We start from the raw sequence: 19,875 nt of genomic DNA, 5'->3' as shown, positions 1-19,875 counted from the left end.
TCTTAAAAATGTAAAAAAATTCAAGTGTGATAGTTCATTATCAGTCACATCTGACAATTCAGGAATGACATTCCAGTTCTGAAAGTGTTAAATCTTTTCTTTACGATGAACTCATTGCTGGGAAAATATTTTTATCTTGGAAAAAGTGACAAATTATATTTTTTTAGATTTAATTATTGTTATAATTCTAATTATTTTTTTTTAACAACAGTTGTGTTGTAAGATGGTTAGAACTTCAAAGAGAGCAACTTACTGAAGATTCAGAGCCTGAATTAGAAGCACAAATGGAAGCATTAGTTGAAGAAGTAATGTCATACGTTCGATTTCCTATGATGACACCTAGGCAGTTAGCTGAGTTGCTTTTATCACCTTTAACTAAAAAATATAAAGAATTTTTTATTGAAAGAATGGCTATTGGAATGTCATTTCATTCTGGTTAGTTATAAATCTAATAATAATTTATTTTTTCTTATTGTTGTGTTGGTTTTTAACTTTAATATATAATTGTTTGATATTATATAATTTTTCTCATTTCATTTAACAAATTAGTTTTTTTTTTTTTTTTTTTTAAATATTTGTCTTGAATAAATATGGTCTACATTTTAAGTGCTTGATTAAACTTAAAAAGTTAGGTTCATAACAAGGAAAAGTTAGAAAAATTAGCAAAAAGGGTTACCTAATTTCTGACTTCATTTTACTTGGCCCAAAATATTTTTTGTCCCTAAAAATAAAATGAGTTTCTAATAAAGTATTAATTCTATATTACAGATTAATATAATTTTGTAATTAATATAACTGATTAATATGTGTATTGATTTTAAAACAATACAAATTTCAAATTGTATATATATATATATAACCAGATTAAGTGATAGAAATAAAATGTAAGCACTTCAGAAATATTAGTTTTTAAATTTTTGAGTCTGTAAAAAGTAATTATTTGATTTTGCTAAAATTGTAAAAATTTTATGTGACATTAAAGTGTTAAAATAGAATATTACATTAAAGCATTTTCATGAATTAAAGTTTAGTGGCATATGTATGCCATTCAGCTTTAGAATCAACAGATCTTGAGGATATTTTGGAAAATTTATTTTCATATCCATGGTTTTATTCAGATGTAGTTCATTATATGATTAATATAAGGAGATACTCGCATTCAACTTTTTTCTTTTTGTTTGCCAAACAATGCTTAAAAGGTAACACTGTATCCCTAGTGAACTATTTTTTTTTTTATAACTGTAAACTGCATCTTCATATGAGTAGATGGTTCTGCAATATGTGAAACATTTCAGCAAGTACAATCACATAAATTTTAGGGTTTAAACTAGAAAAATGATATTTTTAGTAAAATGGTGGCCATGAATCATTGAAATTAAACAACGCATGGGTTCAGTTGGCATATATTAGTGGCTAATGACTAATGACCTTAGTACTCGATGCTGCTTAAAATTAAAAAAATTAAATATCTCTGATAACAAGTTTTTAATAAATAAAGACAATATAGCTTGTAATGATCAAAACATAGTATCTGGTGTGTTTGATGAAGCATCTAGTACTAATTATAGATAAACACCTTTCAGATTTCTTCATGGTGTTGATCATACTAAGTGAATAAATGATGCTTGTGGGGCTATATGAAACCAGATGTCTCTTCCACATTGTGGGGCAGCACAGTCATCTGCCTACAATTGAGTATAATTTTCCTTGCTTCCTGGTAGTATCCTGAAAGATGTAGTGATGGTTGTTATCTTAGTATGTAGGCCATCCTGTTACAATCCACATGTCACCATAGGCCAAAGAACATGTGGCACTAGCATTGCGGTAGAAGTTTGTTAATAGTTCATATTGACAGAGTCAAGATACCCAACATTATTTCAGCAGTATGTGTTGATAAGGGATCACATTTAACTGACAAAAACAAAATAAACTGCCAGGCATTATTCAGATCATCTTTCAATTAATATACATGTGACTTTTTTTGTTAATACAAGAATCTATAAAAAAAAAAGGAAGGAAGTATCTATATTGTAATGCAGCACCTCTTAAAACTCACTATGATTTTTTGTTCATTGTAGTGCATATGTTAACTCACCCATATCTAGCAAGTTATGTCAGGTTATATTGCTAATTTTTTTTCTTTTATATGACATCGAACTGTTTTTATTACTAAAATAAAATAATGTATTTGTCTTAATGTAGGTCCAGGTTCTTTCTTACATTTTCTCCCATAAAATGGGGAGATCAACCTATATGCATGACTGATTTACATTTGGATTCAACTGGGCTTTTAAGTTGTTGTGTAGTTTATTTTTGTTTCCATGTTCATGATGGAACTACCTTCAGTTATTATTATTATTATTACCTAGTATTATTGTTATTAATAATAATAATAAAATTACCTAATTAAGAACTTTTAATTTTCATAAGATATTGATTTTAAAGTAGAATATAGGTAAATTTAAAACATGAATTACATTTTCAAACTTTTAAAGGAAAGGAAATATTAAATGAGCCATATAACCAGTGAATAATGTTTTTTTTTAGTTTTTTTTTCAAATAACAGTAAACATTTATTTTTTGGTGAATATTTGACAATTCATTTTTTTATCTTGATATAGTGATTTAATACAAGGATTATCCCTCTGACTTACTACTACGTACTTACATATACAGTTAAGGGTTGTGAACAGTTAAAACAAACAAGATAAACACAGGTGTCAGTTACATAAAGATTGTTTCATTGAAATCCTATACTTTCGGCCTGGGAATTTTCTTACAAGGGTAAATCAAATATAAACAGGTTTTTATTTTTAAAATAGTTTATTTATTGAAAAATGAAAGGCAAATATAATTTATTTTTCTACATAGTTTTCTGCAGTTTTTTATCGTAGCATTGTAAAATGAAGCTGGTTGCGTCAGGAGCCAATTGCGTACGAATCCTTTCACGTTCTCATCATCTTCGAATCATTGCCCTCCTAGAGCTTCTTTAAGCGACTCAAACAAATGAAAATCACAGGATGATAGGTCCAGGCTGTAGGGAGGATGACTGATCTAGTAAGAAGTTAAGTCCAGTCCATTTCTTCTAGTTTTGATGAGATCGTTAGAGCGGTAATATGGGACCTGGCATTGTCATGGAGGTGGGTGGCCTCTCAAATCAATTGATCTTGTCTTTTGCGGTGATATACAGCTCTCAACTCATTCAACAGCTCGCAGTAGTAAGCAGCATTGATTGTGTGTTGCTCATAAAAAAATCAGTGAGCAAAATGCTTTTGAGCAAAAAAAAATTGTTGAAAGAACCTTGCCAGTTGACAGTCGACCCTTGGCTTTCACTGGGGCTGCCTCCTTCATTGGTTCCACTCTGGAACCAATGAAAATATGTACCACTTACAATATATCGTTGAAAAGCTCTTAAAGAGGACTTATGACTGCATTTAAGAAAAAGTCCAAAATCCAAATCTCTTTGGATTTTTGGGCTTTTTTGGACACTTCAGGCTTTGAGTTTTTTGGTTAAGTCAATTGCAATCAAAAGTGGAGGTACACAACTAGATGTTACAACAGTCCTATCCAAAATTTCAACATCCTATGGCTAATTGTTAAGCGAGATACATATGTACATACAGACGTCAGTAATTATATTCCTGTTAATTCTTATGATGAGTTGAGTGAAGTGGTTCCTTCCATTCGGTCTGCTTATGTGGAACAGTATAATACAATAGAAAAATATCACTTCATTCTTCCTGTTGAGAGCATAATAATTTTTAATTTAAAATTTCAGTATAATACAATAGAAAAATATCACTTCATTCCTCCTGTTGAGAGCATAATAATTTTTAATTTAAAATTTCTCAATTTTGAAAATGATTCAAGTGTCACACAACGCTTGTTGCAATATATAACAGACGATTTTTATTTAATTTTAATTTTTTATTTGACCTGGTTGAAATAGCTATTTCTAGAAACTTTTTCAAACATCTCTATGTCACAAAAGTTGTTTCATGGAATTCATTCGAATGGTTCTCAAATTATAAAAGGAAAATAAACTTTTTGTTAAAAGTTTTTTTGTTAATCTTTATATAAGAATTTTGGAATTCTCTTTGGATTCGTCATAGTTAAATGTGACTACTATTATACTATATATATATATATATATATATATATATATATATATATATATATATATAATATAATTACTACTATATATTACTACTATATATATATATAGTAGTTTACTACTATATATATATAATTACTACTATACTATACTACTATACTATACTATATAATTACTAACTATAATTACTACTATATATATATATATATATATATATATAGTAGTAATATTATACTATATATATATATATATATATATATATATATATATATATATATATTACAGTATATAGATAATAAAGTAAGTTCAGTTAAATGGACAACATGCATAATTGCTTTACTTAAAATTAATTTTATTTGATTTTAATTTTTGTGTTTAATTTGATTTTATGCCTTGAAATCATATTTTTACATATGTAAAAATTTTTACAATTTAATTTTTAATGTTAATTTTAATTAATTGTTTTATATAAATATATAGGGTATGAGCATCTGTACAAAATTGAGAAATAGTAACTTTAATCATAAAGTACCCTCTTTAGAAGGAAAAAATAGACTTAAATATGTATATTCCACAAAATATAAATATAATTACAGTAAATTTATTACAATTTATTTAAGGTAGAACAAAAATTTTTGACGTGTATTATTTATTGAATTTCAGGACAGCTAGACAGAATAGTAGAAGTAGCAAAGTCAGAAGGAGGAAGATTACTTTTTACTCCGCGTTTGTACACGGCCGACAAATGGAGTTCATTATTAACTGTTGAAAATTTTACATCATTGCAAGCTTATCATACTCGTACACTAGTATTTACATCACATTCTGGATTGGCTGAATGTGCCGGAGATAAAACTTGTGAATGGGTATGTTTGTATTAATAACTTAATGAATTAATATAAATTTATTCATATTATGAAAATATTCTGTCTTAAAAGAATACTTTTATTTTTCTATATAGCCAGAAAGTTTTGTAGTAAAAGTAATATTATGAATATACATTATTTTTCATGTTATTTTGTTTCAAAATTCTATTTTATACATCATATTACTCAGAAAATGTTACAGAATATTTTTCATGCAATAAAAATCAGACTCTTTAGAAATGTTATTTGTTACTTATCTATCTATCTAACTAAAAAAAAAATCAAATTACAAATTATCACTTTCTGTTCTTTAATAAAAAAAAAGTCACTGCAAAAATTTTTTACAAATTTTTAATGGAAAAATTAAAAATTAAATTGTGTTTTCATGATTTTTATGTATTATTTATTATAAACTGCCAAAGTTATTTAGAAATTCTTCTTTTTATTTTAATTTGGTCTTTTTATTTATGTTAAATTTCTATAAAATTGGTATTCAAATACATCAATTTCAATATAAAACTGGTTATTATTACATAATAAAACAACTTCTATTACACAATCGACTGTAGGAAAGTTACAAAGTAAAAATAAACACAAAAAGTTATTGGTTCGAAGTAAGACATTAACCTACATACGTATCTTCTTGATTAATCATAACCTGATGATTCCACAAAAGGTGAATTGTCTTTGGAAATATAATCCTGAAAATTAAAGTGTGTGAAGAAAGGTACACTTACCTCAGTGTTGGAAACATTTTTCAGTCATTTTTAATGAACACCATAAGCTTTCAGTTCACAGAAGTTTAAGCTTAGGAAAGAGCCAAAAATCACAGGAAGCCATTCTGGTGAGTAAAGAATCTGCTGAAATTGTTAGATCTCATGTGAATTTTCCTTATTGTGTCTCTCCTTCTGACAAAATTTAATGCAGGTTCAATGCTCAACCCATTTAGTCATTTTGAATGGCAAAAAAAACAATAAGCTTTTCACACATTATACTTTCATGGCTGTTAAGCAGAAACTGCCTGTAATGGTAGCAAAACAGTGAATCATACCCAACCAATAAAAATCGCATTCCTTGATGGTCCCTTCCTGCACTGCAGCTGATCTGCAATAAAAAGATAAGGTTGTATGCTTTTTGATCACACCTCTGATTCTAAATAGTAAAGACTACTCTCTAAATAATGAAGTTTAAAGTATAACTGGGAAAACTAGACGGGATAGAGTTACATGAAAAAATCAAGAGGCAATTCAGATTTATATGGTTAGCTAGAAGGATTAACTATAAAAAAAATAAATAGTATTTTAATGAATGAACAAATATTTCTGAAAATATGAGTACAAAAAAGCTAATTAGATCACTAGATGATTCACCAGATTACTAGATGTATGGATTTAGTCGATGGTGAAGATTGTAGAATAGATAGTGAAAATAATATTAAAATTCTAATTCTACCGCTAAGTTTAATCTTGTGTTGTTTTACAGGTGGTGGATGTTTATCCTAAAGGAGTGTGGTTTAGAAAATATTTTCTTATTGTTTGGCAAGGCACCGTAGAAGTACCCGAAAGTGTTTTAAGAACTGTGCGATTATCGATAACGTGTAAAGATCCACCGAGTGAATCGGAAGATTTAAGAGTTAAAGTAGGTATTCTTATTACAGGTATACAAGATGGAGTTGAACATGTTATGAGTGTTATTCAAAGGAATCATAGATTCAGTGAAGATGATAAAGTCTTAAATTTAGATGATATATTATCCTTTGATGAACTCAATGAAATTTGTATGTGTACAAATTCAAATTCATCCGAACCATCTCCGTTTTTAGTTGGACGGGACAGGGATATACTTAAAATTCATATTGTTATTGCACCTCTTTGTGAATTCTCTAGTACAGATCCTCCTGATAAAACTTTAATCATGCCATCAAGATAGACTATGCTATTAATTGTAAAAAGTGTAATATATTTTTATACTCTTATTCATTAGTAATACAAGGTTAATTTGTTACACGAGAATTTTAATATTTTTTGAAACGCAATATTATTTCTTATTATATTAAGTTTATTGTTATTAATAATTTCTTATTATGTTAATTAACCGCTAAGGATTGATAGTTATAATAAAAATATTTTCTTTATGAGTATATGTTTTGTTGATTATAATTAATTTTACTTGAAAGAAATGTTATAAAAATTATCATTAAAGTGTTATTATATTATTATGCTATTTTGTTATACTGAACAAAAATGAATGATTATGTTATATATGTATTTATAGGTTCATATGTATGATTTTTTTTAAATGTTGTGTATAAAATTGGAAATACATTCATGGTTTAAAAAATAATTTATATGCAAATGCTATTAATAAAAAAATTAAATTTATAATTTTTTTAAATTTGTTTCCTACTGCCTTTGTCTTCTTAAATGTATTGGAGAAGATTGTCATACACCGCTAATGTAGTAGGTAGTTAAGCAATGTTTTCAATATAAACGTGTAAGTTAAATAGAGGCTTGAAATAAATTGTGGTTTGTATAATGTGTCTTGTGTTATGTGAAGTGTTGAGTTAGGCAACATTAAAGTTTGAAATCTTTCTTAATATTTTACCAATTTACTGTCCTCCACATAATAAATTATTTGATGGTTTATGTTTTTAAATTTATTGATGTAAAATTTGTCTAATATCATTCTCGATCAGTCGATAGATTTTTATATACTATAAAAACTGGATCCCTTCTTCCAGTTATGAATATGTAACTTTTTATATTCCATAGATTGACAGGATTTTCTGTTAAATGAAAACCCAACAACAGATAGTACCAAGCAGCTATTAGCAATTATAACCAATACATTCAGACCTTGAACTATCAACTAATTGCAATGGCGAACAATTCTGCAACTTGCCAAAACTCTGTTATTATTATAATATGCTACATATTTATGAAAACCCAACAACAGATAGTACCAAGCAGCTATTAGCAATACATTCAGACCTTGAACTATCAACTAATTGCAATGGCTAACAATTCTGCAACTTACCAAAACTCTGTTATTATTATAATATGCTACATTTATTCACATTTGATTTTACAAACTTAAATACATCTAAATTATTTTCTATATCTGTGTTGAATTTATTAAAAATGTTATGTTTTCCTGAAAAAAGATTAATTTTGATTTCTATCTTTGTAAGCTCTATAATAACTTAAAAGAATTTTTTTTTTTGCTTTTCTATCAACTTCAGAAATCCACATACTGATAGATCTCACAATTTATTTTGTATCTTCCTCTTAGATAATTTGGTATTAGCCTGTAAACACGAGAGGGGAAGGCAGTTTGCTTTTTTTTTTAGTTTATAAATATAATTAACATTATTATATTAATTTAAAATGACATATTTAATTATTATGTTATATAATGGACACTGTTGCCATGTTTCTGGAGGAAATCTGCAGACATTTTCAGTGCGTAGGACTTAATTGTCTTTATTGGGTAATTGTTACCATCACATGAACTGGCCTAAGCATAGATTCTAAATGATGATGGCACACTATACCACAATGTTTTTTATTTTTTTTATTTTGCACTACTCCAAAAAATATGCAACTGTTAAAATGTGTGAACCGGATTAATAATCCACAAAAAATATTTATGGATTATCTTAAAATGCACGTAGCCCACTTATCTAACACTTGTACAGTGCCTTCCAGGAATTAGGAATTAAGACAAAGTCAGTCTTCAACCAATTACATTTGTTTCACCTCACTCTGGTGCTGCAACAGTATAGTTACCTCACATGTATCTAAAATACCTCATCCAACCTGCACAAAAACTATGTTTATACTTGCTATAGAAATGTAGAATTTTAATACAAAAGATCACATAATATTAGGTCAGTTTGATAGATCAGTCACATGTTTACTTCTTAAAGGTTGTAGGCTGTATAAGGCTACAGCTTTATTGGCTGTGTATGTTGCAAGAATTATATATTCAGAAATACAGCCACCTTGTGTCGGTTTTTTTTAAGGATAATGATTTAGATTGACATTAAATAAAATAACCATTCTGTTGTATATGCTATCCAAAACTAAAGTTAAATATTTATTGTTAGCCCTTATAAATAACTATGCAGTCTTAATTCGCATACTCTGTACTCAGCCAGACAGAAACTGACTTAATCTTTTTTTCATTCTCTCAGGTGTTTGTCAGTAGACATAATTTAAATATTTATTAGCTGTTCAGGGATAATAATAAAAATTCCTTTGTTCAAGCATCCAAAAAGGTAATAACATTAATTTTGTTGTTTATCAGGATAAATTAATTTTTTTTTACATTATTTGAGTACAATATTTTTTTTTTTATTAACTTAAATATTAATTCTTAAATTCAGAATTGAAAAATGGGGGATCAAATTTAGGATCTTGTTCCTGTAGTAGATGGCAGTCTGTAATGAAATACAAGCATGTGCAGGACAATTGGTCAGCAGCCAGAATAAAATCCAGACAAAAGTTACTAGGAAGTCGTCTATACAGGAAATCTCCTCTCTTTACTTACCTTGATAGTCAACTCATAATTATCTTAATAGCATTTGAAAATCTAAAGAACAGTACTTGATTGTGTAAAATGGATTAAATTTATAGGAAATAAATTGCAATAAAATACAAATAGGGAAAAGAGAGTTATAAAAAAATCTGTACAAGAATCATGTAACAATGGTAAAAGTATAATGCAAAGAAATACAAGCTGTGACTTAGAAGTAGTAAGATAAGAATACAGTCAGTCATCAATTATGTTTCAACTTGTATATAGATGAAGCAATTGGAAGAGAAAATCTGTACGTTTTAATGAACAATATACTACAATTATATTATGTATTATTGTAGAATTTTATTATTGGGAAAAATAAAAAATTGATTTTTCTGTTATCAAATATGAATAATGCTCGGAAGGTATTACAACCTTCATCCCAAATACCTCGGCCTCCCGACCTCTTCGCAATTTCCACATGGCTGCCCGAACTTTCACCACAAAATCGATTGGAAGAACCTTTCCTAATACGGTGGTAGCCTCGTAGGAGGTTGTTTTAAAAACACCAGTGCATACAATTAAGGCCCCTTAGGTTATAGCGACCCGAATTTGGAGCTCTTGGACCACCACCATAAGCGATCTCATAGGTTGTAAGTCTATGATCACTCACACTGGCCTCAGGCCAGACAGTCCAACTATTTCTACACCTAAGAAAATCGCCCATCACCAAGGTGACGTCGATGTAACTTTCCTCCAGTTCGGAAGAGAAAGTCGGCAGTTGTTCTGCCTCGATCAGCAAGTAGAGGTTACTGGATTCAACGAACTGTGTGAGACCAGCGCCTCTGAATTGCTCGTCAAAAAGAAGACACCAAACAAGACCGAGCCAACCACACCATTCCCTGCGAGAATGAATAATATCAACCCCGTGGAAGCCGACCACCCTATCTCCGACTGTGTACGGCTCATGGACCAAGAGGACCTCGAGGTTGTACTCTTCAAGCATCCTCATGGCTTCATTTGTGTTCGTCCATAAATGGTGCTAGTTTAACTGCCCCAGGCGCAAGCGTTCAATATGGTGACGACTGTCCTCAAAAGCTTCCCCCAATTCAGGTGTCGCCATACGACGTACGGCGTATTATGCACGATCTTCCCCCGGGCTATGTCGTGCGACCTGCATTTTTTGCCCCCAACCCGGTGTCCGGCCTTTCACCAAGGCACAAGAGCACACTTTGTAGGCGCAGTCTTACTAGGGCAATTAACTGCCCTGTACCCAGCAAGGGCGCAATGACCACACATCTCCGACTGTGCTCTGCAGCAAAGAGAGGTGTGATCAAAGCCTTGACAATTGAAGCACTGGGGGCTTCTGTTTCCACTAGTGCTTTACAGGATTCTATAAACTTTCACCTCTTTTAATGGTCTCTGTCACTCATTGATAAAACTATTTGTGTTTCATAGCAGTGTTATGAGCTGTACAAATGTCTATCTTGTTTAGGCTCCAACTATACCATTGCTATATGTTTGATTCGTAAATTAAAGTGATGATAAATTTTATCTTTTTTTTTTACAGACTACCTAAGACCTGTACCACACTTCTTTTTCTTTAATATTCATCAGTACTGTAGGGGATGTGTACCACACTGACAAAAAATTAATAATTTAAGTTACTTCTATTTCATATACCCTCTGAAAGTTAAAAAAAAAATATATATATATAGAGTGGAGTTAATCATGAATTTTGTTCACAGAAATGTAATTTAGAATTTAAAAAACCATATGAACGAAAAAATATAAATTTGATAATCCAAAAAATGTGTTAATTGTACAAAAATAAAAATTTTACCAATATTACAACGAAATAGTGTTCTTTAAATATCACACAACCTGGAAATATTTTGTCAAAATCAACAAAAAGAAAACATAAAAAATAGAAAATAACAGAAAAATTACATTCAGGACATTTTAAATCTGATAATATGCAACATTTTACATACATGTAAAATAATAACATTAAAATAATTATATCAATTCTGTATAGGAAAAATAGAATCTCTGCTTCTCAGTATTGTAATAAAAATGTTGGTAGGCTATATTAATATAAATTATATTATAAATATTATATTTATTAATATAAATTATATTATTAATATAAAGAAAATCAACTATTGATCTCTGTTGACATCACTATTGATTTGAAACACAAAACTCCTTTTTTTCCCCAAAATAATATGCACATTATTTATTTTTCTGAGTGAAAAATAATGGCTTGCTTTTTGTCTTTTTGGGCAACATAGTGTGATGTCATTTCATATGTAGATTATTTGATTTTGGGCATTACATGCAGCACCAACTTCATCCCCAGTGATTATACAACTCAAGAAGCCATTGCCTTGCTCTTTGTACCGAACCAAAAATTTCAACCTACTGACTAACCATTTCGTTTTGTAATTTTTCATAAGCATCTTAGCACCCACTGCACACTCAATTTCTAGTAATTCAGTTTATCACAATTATTTATGTAAAAGCAAAAGTAAAATTTCTGAAAAATGTATAGAAAGATATGTGACTGTGAATCTGTTCCCTACAAGACCGTCTATTTCTTGCAATCAGTTGCATACACCAAATCGGTATTCAAAGATTATTGTGTGCTCTATTCATCATCGTGCAAGTGTACATAAAAAATCATCTTTGTACATAACACTATCTCTGTACGTAAAATCATTCATTTCATTTTCTCCATAAACATCACAAATCTGATGGTGAATTTCAACCAGTTCAGTGTTTCTTGTATTAAAAAACTGATTACAGACCACTAAACTAACAGCACAGACTAGACCGTTAAATAAGATGTAACTATCAGCTTTTGTAAAATATCAGATGACTCAGCTCACATCTGATTGTGATCATACCTCTGCACCAGCAGTATTTAGAAACAAATCTTACTCTAGATATACTTCATACTTTGTGACTATAGTTTTTTTTTTAATAGCAATTAATCTTCTTAAGTTTAATAATTTTCATCGTTGATTTCATCAAATGCCGTGTGCTATACTGTAGGAAATTTCCATTGTTTTTATTTATTTATTTTTCTTGTTGATATGGATGATGTAAATATTCTTTCTGTTTATAAATGTTTACAGTAAAAAAATGCAAATGTAAAGCACAAAGAATTATTTGAAAGGCTGATTGATCCACTGCTTACACTCATTGCTAGTAATCCAAGTCACTGGTTGAGTAATTCATCAGTGAGCATGTTAACACTTGGTGTGTGGTAAAGTCTGCAAGTATACCAGGTAAATTAATTTAACAAATTTCTGCTAGATAGATAATTTTTTTATTTATTAATTAAGCTTTGACATTTTAAAAAATTAAATATAATGGATTGTGAATCTTAATCAAGTCTGACTTTTAGGGATTTTAAAAACATGCTTATTATTATCTTAAAAAGAATTTACATCATTTCTATGACAAAATGGTAATACATAGAAAGTATCATGATTGAATCCTGATAAAATTTATAATTTCTCACAGACCAAATATTTTCATTAACCTTTCCCCACCCTTCAGAATTTATTTTGGCAAATTAATGAAAAAAAAAAGGTGGCAAAGGGTAGCATAACTTTCCCGGCTTTGCCCTTGACAGATTTGTCCTGTTCACAATTGTACTAGATAGAGTACAATAGTACTCAGTTAATAGTACAACAGCACTAGAGTAAAGACAAAATGTTCAGTAAAAAATTTAAATCCAATTTGACACTCCTTGATCAGCTAATGTTTTTTTACCTTAAAAGTTATTCACCATTATTAAAAAAGCATGAGAAAAAAATCAAAATTATTAGTAAAATATTTTGGGTTCCAACCGACGACCCCCTTGACCATATTTAATAGACAAATTATATTTCAACATAAAAAAAAATTATATAGAAGAGAAAAAATAAAACTAAAACATAATAACTCAGGAAACAAATATATAAAAATAGAATATAATTTAATCTATAGAAAATTGAATAAAATATGTAAATCATTTAATTTAAAGACAGCATATATCTGTCACTAATAATAAAATCATAAATTATATAAATAATAGAGATACTTCTAAAACCCTAATAACTGGAAATAAATATAATTTGTATGGACAAGGCGTAACAATTTAAAATGTGAAAATTGTGATTATGTTATACTGGTATGACTAATTGTTTCTCAAGATCAATTGCATAACAAAGAAATACAAAGACCATTCGAATTTTGCTAAACATATTTTAGATTCTAAACATAATTATAATCCAAATAAATTCAAAGAAATATTAATTACTCTAATAATTTTTATAATACTATAAATCTGGAAAAATTCCACATATATAATAATAATAATAATAAATTAATAAATTAACAAATCAGATCAAAGATGACATTTTATATAAACATATAACAAAAAACAATTATTGAGTTGCTTAAACTGATTCCACAATCAACAGAATTCATAAAAATTGAACACTACAAAACATTCTTAATTATTTTAATTTAACGTATGACTCCTATGAAACATGAGACCTTGCCGTCGGTGAGGGGGCTTGAGTGCTCAGTGATGCAGAGTAGCTGGAACGAAGGTGCAACCATATCGAAGAGGTATCTGTTGAGAGCCAGACTAAGGAATGATTCCTGAAAGAGGGCAGCAGCTCTTTCAGTAGTTGTTAGGGGCGTGAGTCACAATGACTTAAACGGCCATATCAACATCACTCAGTCCTCTGAGTACTGCGCAGCTGAAAGCAATGGAAAACTACAGCTGCTTTTTTTCCAAGAAAATGTAGCTCTGCATTTTCATATAGCAATGATGGAGGCGCCTTCCTTGGTAAAATATTCCGGAGGTAAACTAGTCCCCCGTTCGGATCTCTGGGTGGGAACTACTAGGGAAGGAGTCACCAGAAAATTAAAAAATAACATTCTATGAGTCGGAGCGTGGAATGTTAAAAGTTTAAAAAAGTTGGTAGGTTAGAAAATTTAAAGAGGGAAATGGATAGGATAAATGTAGATGTAGTAGGAATTAGTGAGGTTCGGTGGGAAGAGGAAAACGACTTTTGGTCAGGTGATTTTTAGAATAATTATTCTAAAATCACCTGAGTTAATTAACTCAGCTTCAAATAATGGGCAGGCAGGAGTAGGTTTCGTCATGAACAAGAAGAGAGTAGAGTATTTCAAAATGCATAGCGATAGAATCATAGTAGTGAGGATAAAATCAAAACCTAAACCAACAACAATTGTAAACGTCTATATGCCTACAAGCGCCCATGCTGATGATGAGGTAGAGTGTTTATACGAAGAAATTGATGAAGCAATTAAACACATAAAAGGAGATGAAAATTTAATAATAGTTGGAGATTGGAAAAGGCAAGGAAGGAAATATAGTGGGTGAACACGGGCTGGGCAAAAGGAATGAAAGAGGCAACCAACTTAGAGAGTTTTGCAAGAAGTATAATTTAGTAATTGCCAACACCCAGTTTAAAAATCATAATAGAAGAATATACACTTGGAAAAAGCCAGGCGATACTGCAAGGAATCAGATAGATTATATCATGGTTAAGCAAAGATTTAGAAATCAACACATTGACTGCAAAACTTACCCTGGAGCAGACATTGATAGCGACCATAATTTAGTGATAATAAAATGTAGATTGGGGTTTAAAAACCTGAAGAAAAGGTGTCGGATGAATCAGTGGAATTTAGAGAATCTTGAGAAAGAGGAGGTAAAGAAGATTTTTGAGGAGAACATCGCAAGAGGTCTGAGTAAAAAGATAAGGTAGAAAATGTAGAAGAAGAATGGGAGAATGTTAAAAAGGAAATTCTTAAATCAGCAGAAGCGAACTTAGGCAGAACAAAGAGAACTGGTAGAAAACTTTGAGTTTCAGCTGATATATTACAGCTGATGGATGAACGTAGAAAATATAAGAATGCTAGTGGTGGAGAAAGTAAAAGGAACTATCGACAATTAAGAAATACTATAAACAGGAAGTTCAAACTAGCAAAAGAAAAGTGTTCAGAAGTGGAAAGAGAAATGAACATTAGTAAAATAGACAGAGCATACAGGAAAGTTAAGAAAAATTTTGGGGTACATAAATTAAAATCCAATAATGTGTTAAACAAAGATGGTACGTCAATTTATAATACGAAAGGTAAAGTTGATAGGTGGGTGGAATATATTGAAGAGTTATATGAAGGAAATGAATTAGAAGATGGTGTTATAGAGGAAGTTGAAGAGGATGAAATGGGAGAAAAAATACTGAGATCTGAATTTAAGAGAGCATTAAAAGATCTGAATGGCAGAAAAGCTCCTGGAATAGACGGAATACCTGTAGAATTACTGCGCAGTGCAGGTGAGGAAGTGATTGACAGATTATACAAACTGGTGTGTAATATTTATGAAAAAGAGGAAGTTCCATCAGACTTCAAAAAAAGTGTTTTAGTCATAATACCAAAGAAAGCAGGACCAGATAAATGTGAAGAATACAGAACAATTAGTTTAACTAGTCATGCATCAAAAATCTTAACTAGTATTCTATACAGAAGAATTGAGAGGAGATGGAAGAAGTGTTAGGAGAAGACCAATTTGGTTTCAGAAAGAGTATAGGGACAAGGGAAGCTATTTCAGGTCTCAGATTAATAGTAGAAGGAAGATTAAAGAAAAACAAACCAACATACTTGGCATTTGTAGACCTAGAAAAGGCATTCGATAACGTAGACTGGAGTAAAATGTTCAGCATTTTAAAAAAATTAGGGTTCGAATACAGAGATAGAAGAAAGATTGCTAACATTTACACCAACCAAACTGCAACAGTAATAATTGAAGAACATAAGAAAGAAGCCGTAATAAGAAAGGGAGTCCGACAGGATGTTCCCTATCCCTGTTAGTTTTTAATCTTTACATGGAACTAGCGGTTAATGATGTTAAAGAACAATTTAGATTCGGAGTAACAGTACAAGGTGAAAAGATGCTACTATTTGCTGATGATATATTAATTCTAGCTGAGAGTAAAAAGGATTTAGAAGAAACAATGAATGGCACGGATGAAGTCCTACGCAAGAACTACCGCATGAAAATAAACAAGAACAAAACAAAAGTAATGAAATGTAGTAGAAATAACAAAGATGGACCACTGAATGTGAAAATAGGAGGAGAAAATATTATGGAGGTAGAGGAATTTTGTTATTTGGGAAGTAGAATTACTAAAGATGGACGAAGCAGGAGCGATATAAAATGCCGAATGGCACAAGCAAAATGAGCCTTCAGTCAGAAATATAATTTGTTTATATCAAAAATTAATTTAAACGTCAGGAAAAGATTTTTGAAAGTATGTTTGGATTGTCGCTTTATATGGATGTGAAACTTGGACGATTGGAGTACCTGAGAAGAAAAGATTAGAAGGTTTTGAATTGTGGTGCTATAGGAGAATGTTGGAAGTCGGATGGGTGGATAAAGTGACAAATGAAGAGGTGTTGCGGCAAATAGATGAAGAAAGAAGCATTTAAAAAAATTAGTTAAAAGAAGAGACAGATTTATAGGCCTCATATTAAGGCATGCTGGAATAGTCGCTTTAATATTGGAGATGCAGGTAGAAGTAAAAAATTGTGTAGGCAGGCAACGTTTGGAATATGTAAAACAAATTGTTAGGGTTGTAGGATGTAGGGGGTATACCGAAATTAAACGACTAGCACTAGAAAGGGAATCTTGGAGAGCTGCATCAAACCAGTCAAATGACTAAAGACAAAAAAAAAACTTATGACTTTAACATTTACAATATTTTTACCTTATGACAACCAATTGTTACGTCTCTAATTTTTTCTAGTGAATTTTATATTTTTATATGTTTTAATTCTAAATTATTATTAGTTCCTCCTGAAGATACCAGAATAGTCAAAAAGGTTTGAGGAAAACACGTGATAAGCTGAGCGGTTTATACTTCTTTCTTGTAGCAATTGTATCTCAACTCCATTGTTTCTTTCCACACATTCAGCTGTGAATTTCTTTTATGTTTCCCCCGCATGATCAGCAGTTTTTTAATAACAGGGTCCTCATTTTTCTCTCTATACTTTCCTGCTTCTTTTCACCATTTATCGTACATTATCTCAATGATTAAAAAAAGTGAGTGTGCATTACTTTGCTTCTCTCTGTTGCTGTAGTTTAATTTAATTGTTCTTTCTTGCGCCTGCCTTATATGACACATTTCTCTCATTAATTCCTACAATCGTTTCACTGTTCCTTTTTCCATGTGTTTATTCTTAAATAATACCCTGTATTTTTCTTTATCATACATTATAATATGCCTTTTCAGTATCTAGGAAGGGTATCCTCACAATGATAATGTCTTTCTTGTCATCAACCTGGCCTAAAGCCAAGATGATCCTTTTTAAGACATTTTTCATTCTTGCACAAATTTTTCATAACATTTTTTTTAAAAAGGTGTTCATAGAGACACATTTAGATGACTTCCTTGTATTTATTAACTCCTTCCTGCTTCCATTCTTAAAAATAGGAATTATGATTATTTATTTTTTATAATCTTGTTATCGCCTTCCGTTTTCTTTTTTTACTCATCATTAATAAAGGTACTACTTTATCTCTTTTTGCTCTGATTGTACATTCCATTTCTCCACAGTTAGATTTTTCTCTTTTTTATGTTGTGATACAAACTCCTCCTCCTTTATTTTCTGTTTCTCACCTTCTATAACATGCAGTTTCATTTGAACGTTTGACATTTCTCCTCTTTTTCCTGAGTATCCCATCTAAACCTCTCTGTTTCCATCCCTATCCTTTTTTTATCACACTTGTTGACCCTTTCATCCAGAATCTACTCTCTGCTAAGCAGTTCCACCTCCTGTTCCTTTACCATTCTTCCATTATTCAGTCAATACTAGTTGCCTTATTCTTCATAGTTTGTTTTGCCCTACCCCTTCCATGATACTGTTTCCTTCTATTTGTTATAGCAAATCCTTTCACAAACATCTATTGCTGTTTATGTCAAAATTTGTTTTTAATTCTTCACCATTTTTTTTTCTTAATTCTTTTTTATTTTTCCCATTTTTCTTTTCTGAACATTCTACAAGATTCACATGTTGATAATTCTGTTTGGTCAATGTACCATTCCTCTTGCATAATTGTAATCATATTTACTCTTATTATTTTTGCTCCCTCATCCTTCTCATTTATACTTATTTTTAAACCGCTGTCTATCTTCACCGACAAATGCATTCAAGTCCTCCTCTAACATTACCTTTTCCTTATCAAGTTACCTACGGAATTTTTAAATTTTTCCTCTTTTTCATTACACCTACTTACGAAGCATATATTTTTTATGAATACTTTCTTTAACTGGCATTCTCATTTTGGATTGACCTCACAGATTTCCCTCAACATCTCATTAAATTTCTCTTAGCACCATTCCCTTTTCATCTTTCCTTCCTTTCTCATTTTCAGTATGATACTCTTTTACCAGTTCATCATACATCATTCTTCATTTTCTGTAGTTTGCTAGTTCCAACACATTGTCTCCTCTACTCTATCAAACATACTATCTCCACCTTTTTTCTAGTCAGTATTGTAACATTCTGAGTTTGTAATGCAAGTTATTTTTATTTTATTTGATTAGGCTTATTTTCATTTTGAAGTCACACTGTTTACTCATTTTTTACTTCCTATATATTTGCTTTTACTTCTCCTGAATCCTTTCACCCTTAATAAGTGTAGTAGTGATGTTAGGGCAAACGTTCCGCTTAACATCTCTGCTACATTGTCAATATTATTCTATGACTTGATATCTTTTATTGTGAATATCTGTAAAGAGTTTTTATTTTTTTATTTTCTATTTCAGATTGATAGAATCAGGTGACACCACTGCTATGACTCAGCTTGAGAGTAAATTTACTAAAAATATTAAAAATTTACTGAAAAATGAAACTACAGCTGGTGCTAAAGTGTTTCATAAAAAAGCCAAGGAGAAATAATAAAATCTAAGTTATTGTTTGTTTTTATTAAAAAGTTATTCTTTTTAAATTAATTTCTTATTTATATCTTCATTCATGTACAATTTTGAACATAATTTCATCTGCGTGTGTTGCTTCTACTTGGCCTAACATTTCACAAATAATTGCCTACAGTAATGAAATTTGGTATGTTAGTTGGTAAATTAACGGTATTAATTTTTATCAGATTTTTTAAAAACAAATCAGGTATTCTTGAACAGGGTTTGATTTCATGAAATTTTTATTTGGACATATTTTTCAGTTTATCAAAAATTAATAACACCAAATATATCGTAAAAAGATATTTTAAAAAATCATAAAAAGCTCTCCTACATCTAAATTTATAGTTTAGTTTTTCCAATT

At 30.1% G+C, this 19,875-nt stretch overlaps 1 protein-coding gene across 5 annotated transcripts in view; it reads left to right on the top strand.

The window, feature by feature from the left end:
* Tango10 (transport and golgi organization 10) overlaps positions 1 to 19,504 on the top strand; it is a 34,700-nt gene extending 15,196 nt beyond the window's left edge. For 4 of the 5 annotated variants that reach the window (XM_075375133.1, XM_075375135.1, XM_075375134.1 and 1 more), the window contains 3 exons: positions 212 to 435; positions 4,778 to 4,980; positions 6,463 to 7,364. In XM_075375133.1, coding sequence (XP_075231248.1) covers positions 212 to 435; positions 4,778 to 4,980; positions 6,463 to 6,909 — 874 coding nt within the window. In that variant the 3' untranslated portion in view covers positions 6,910 to 7,364. Of the gene's footprint in view, positions 1 to 211; positions 436 to 4,777; positions 4,981 to 6,462; positions 7,365 to 12,641; positions 12,795 to 19,361 lie in introns of those variants that run through there. The other variant, XR_012757675.1, reaches the window with a different exon arrangement.
* The last annotated feature ends 371 nt before the right edge of the window (positions 19,505 to 19,875 follow it).

The sequence above is a fragment of the Lycorma delicatula genome, chromosome 9 (assembly GCF_047948215.1).
Source record: "Lycorma delicatula isolate Av1 chromosome 9, ASM4794821v1, whole genome shotgun sequence".
Classification (NCBI taxonomy): Eukaryota; Metazoa; Arthropoda; class Insecta; order Hemiptera; family Fulgoridae; genus Lycorma; species Lycorma delicatula.
The sequence above is the reverse complement of the archived record's forward strand: the minus strand, read 5'-3'. Positions and strand labels throughout refer to the sequence as shown.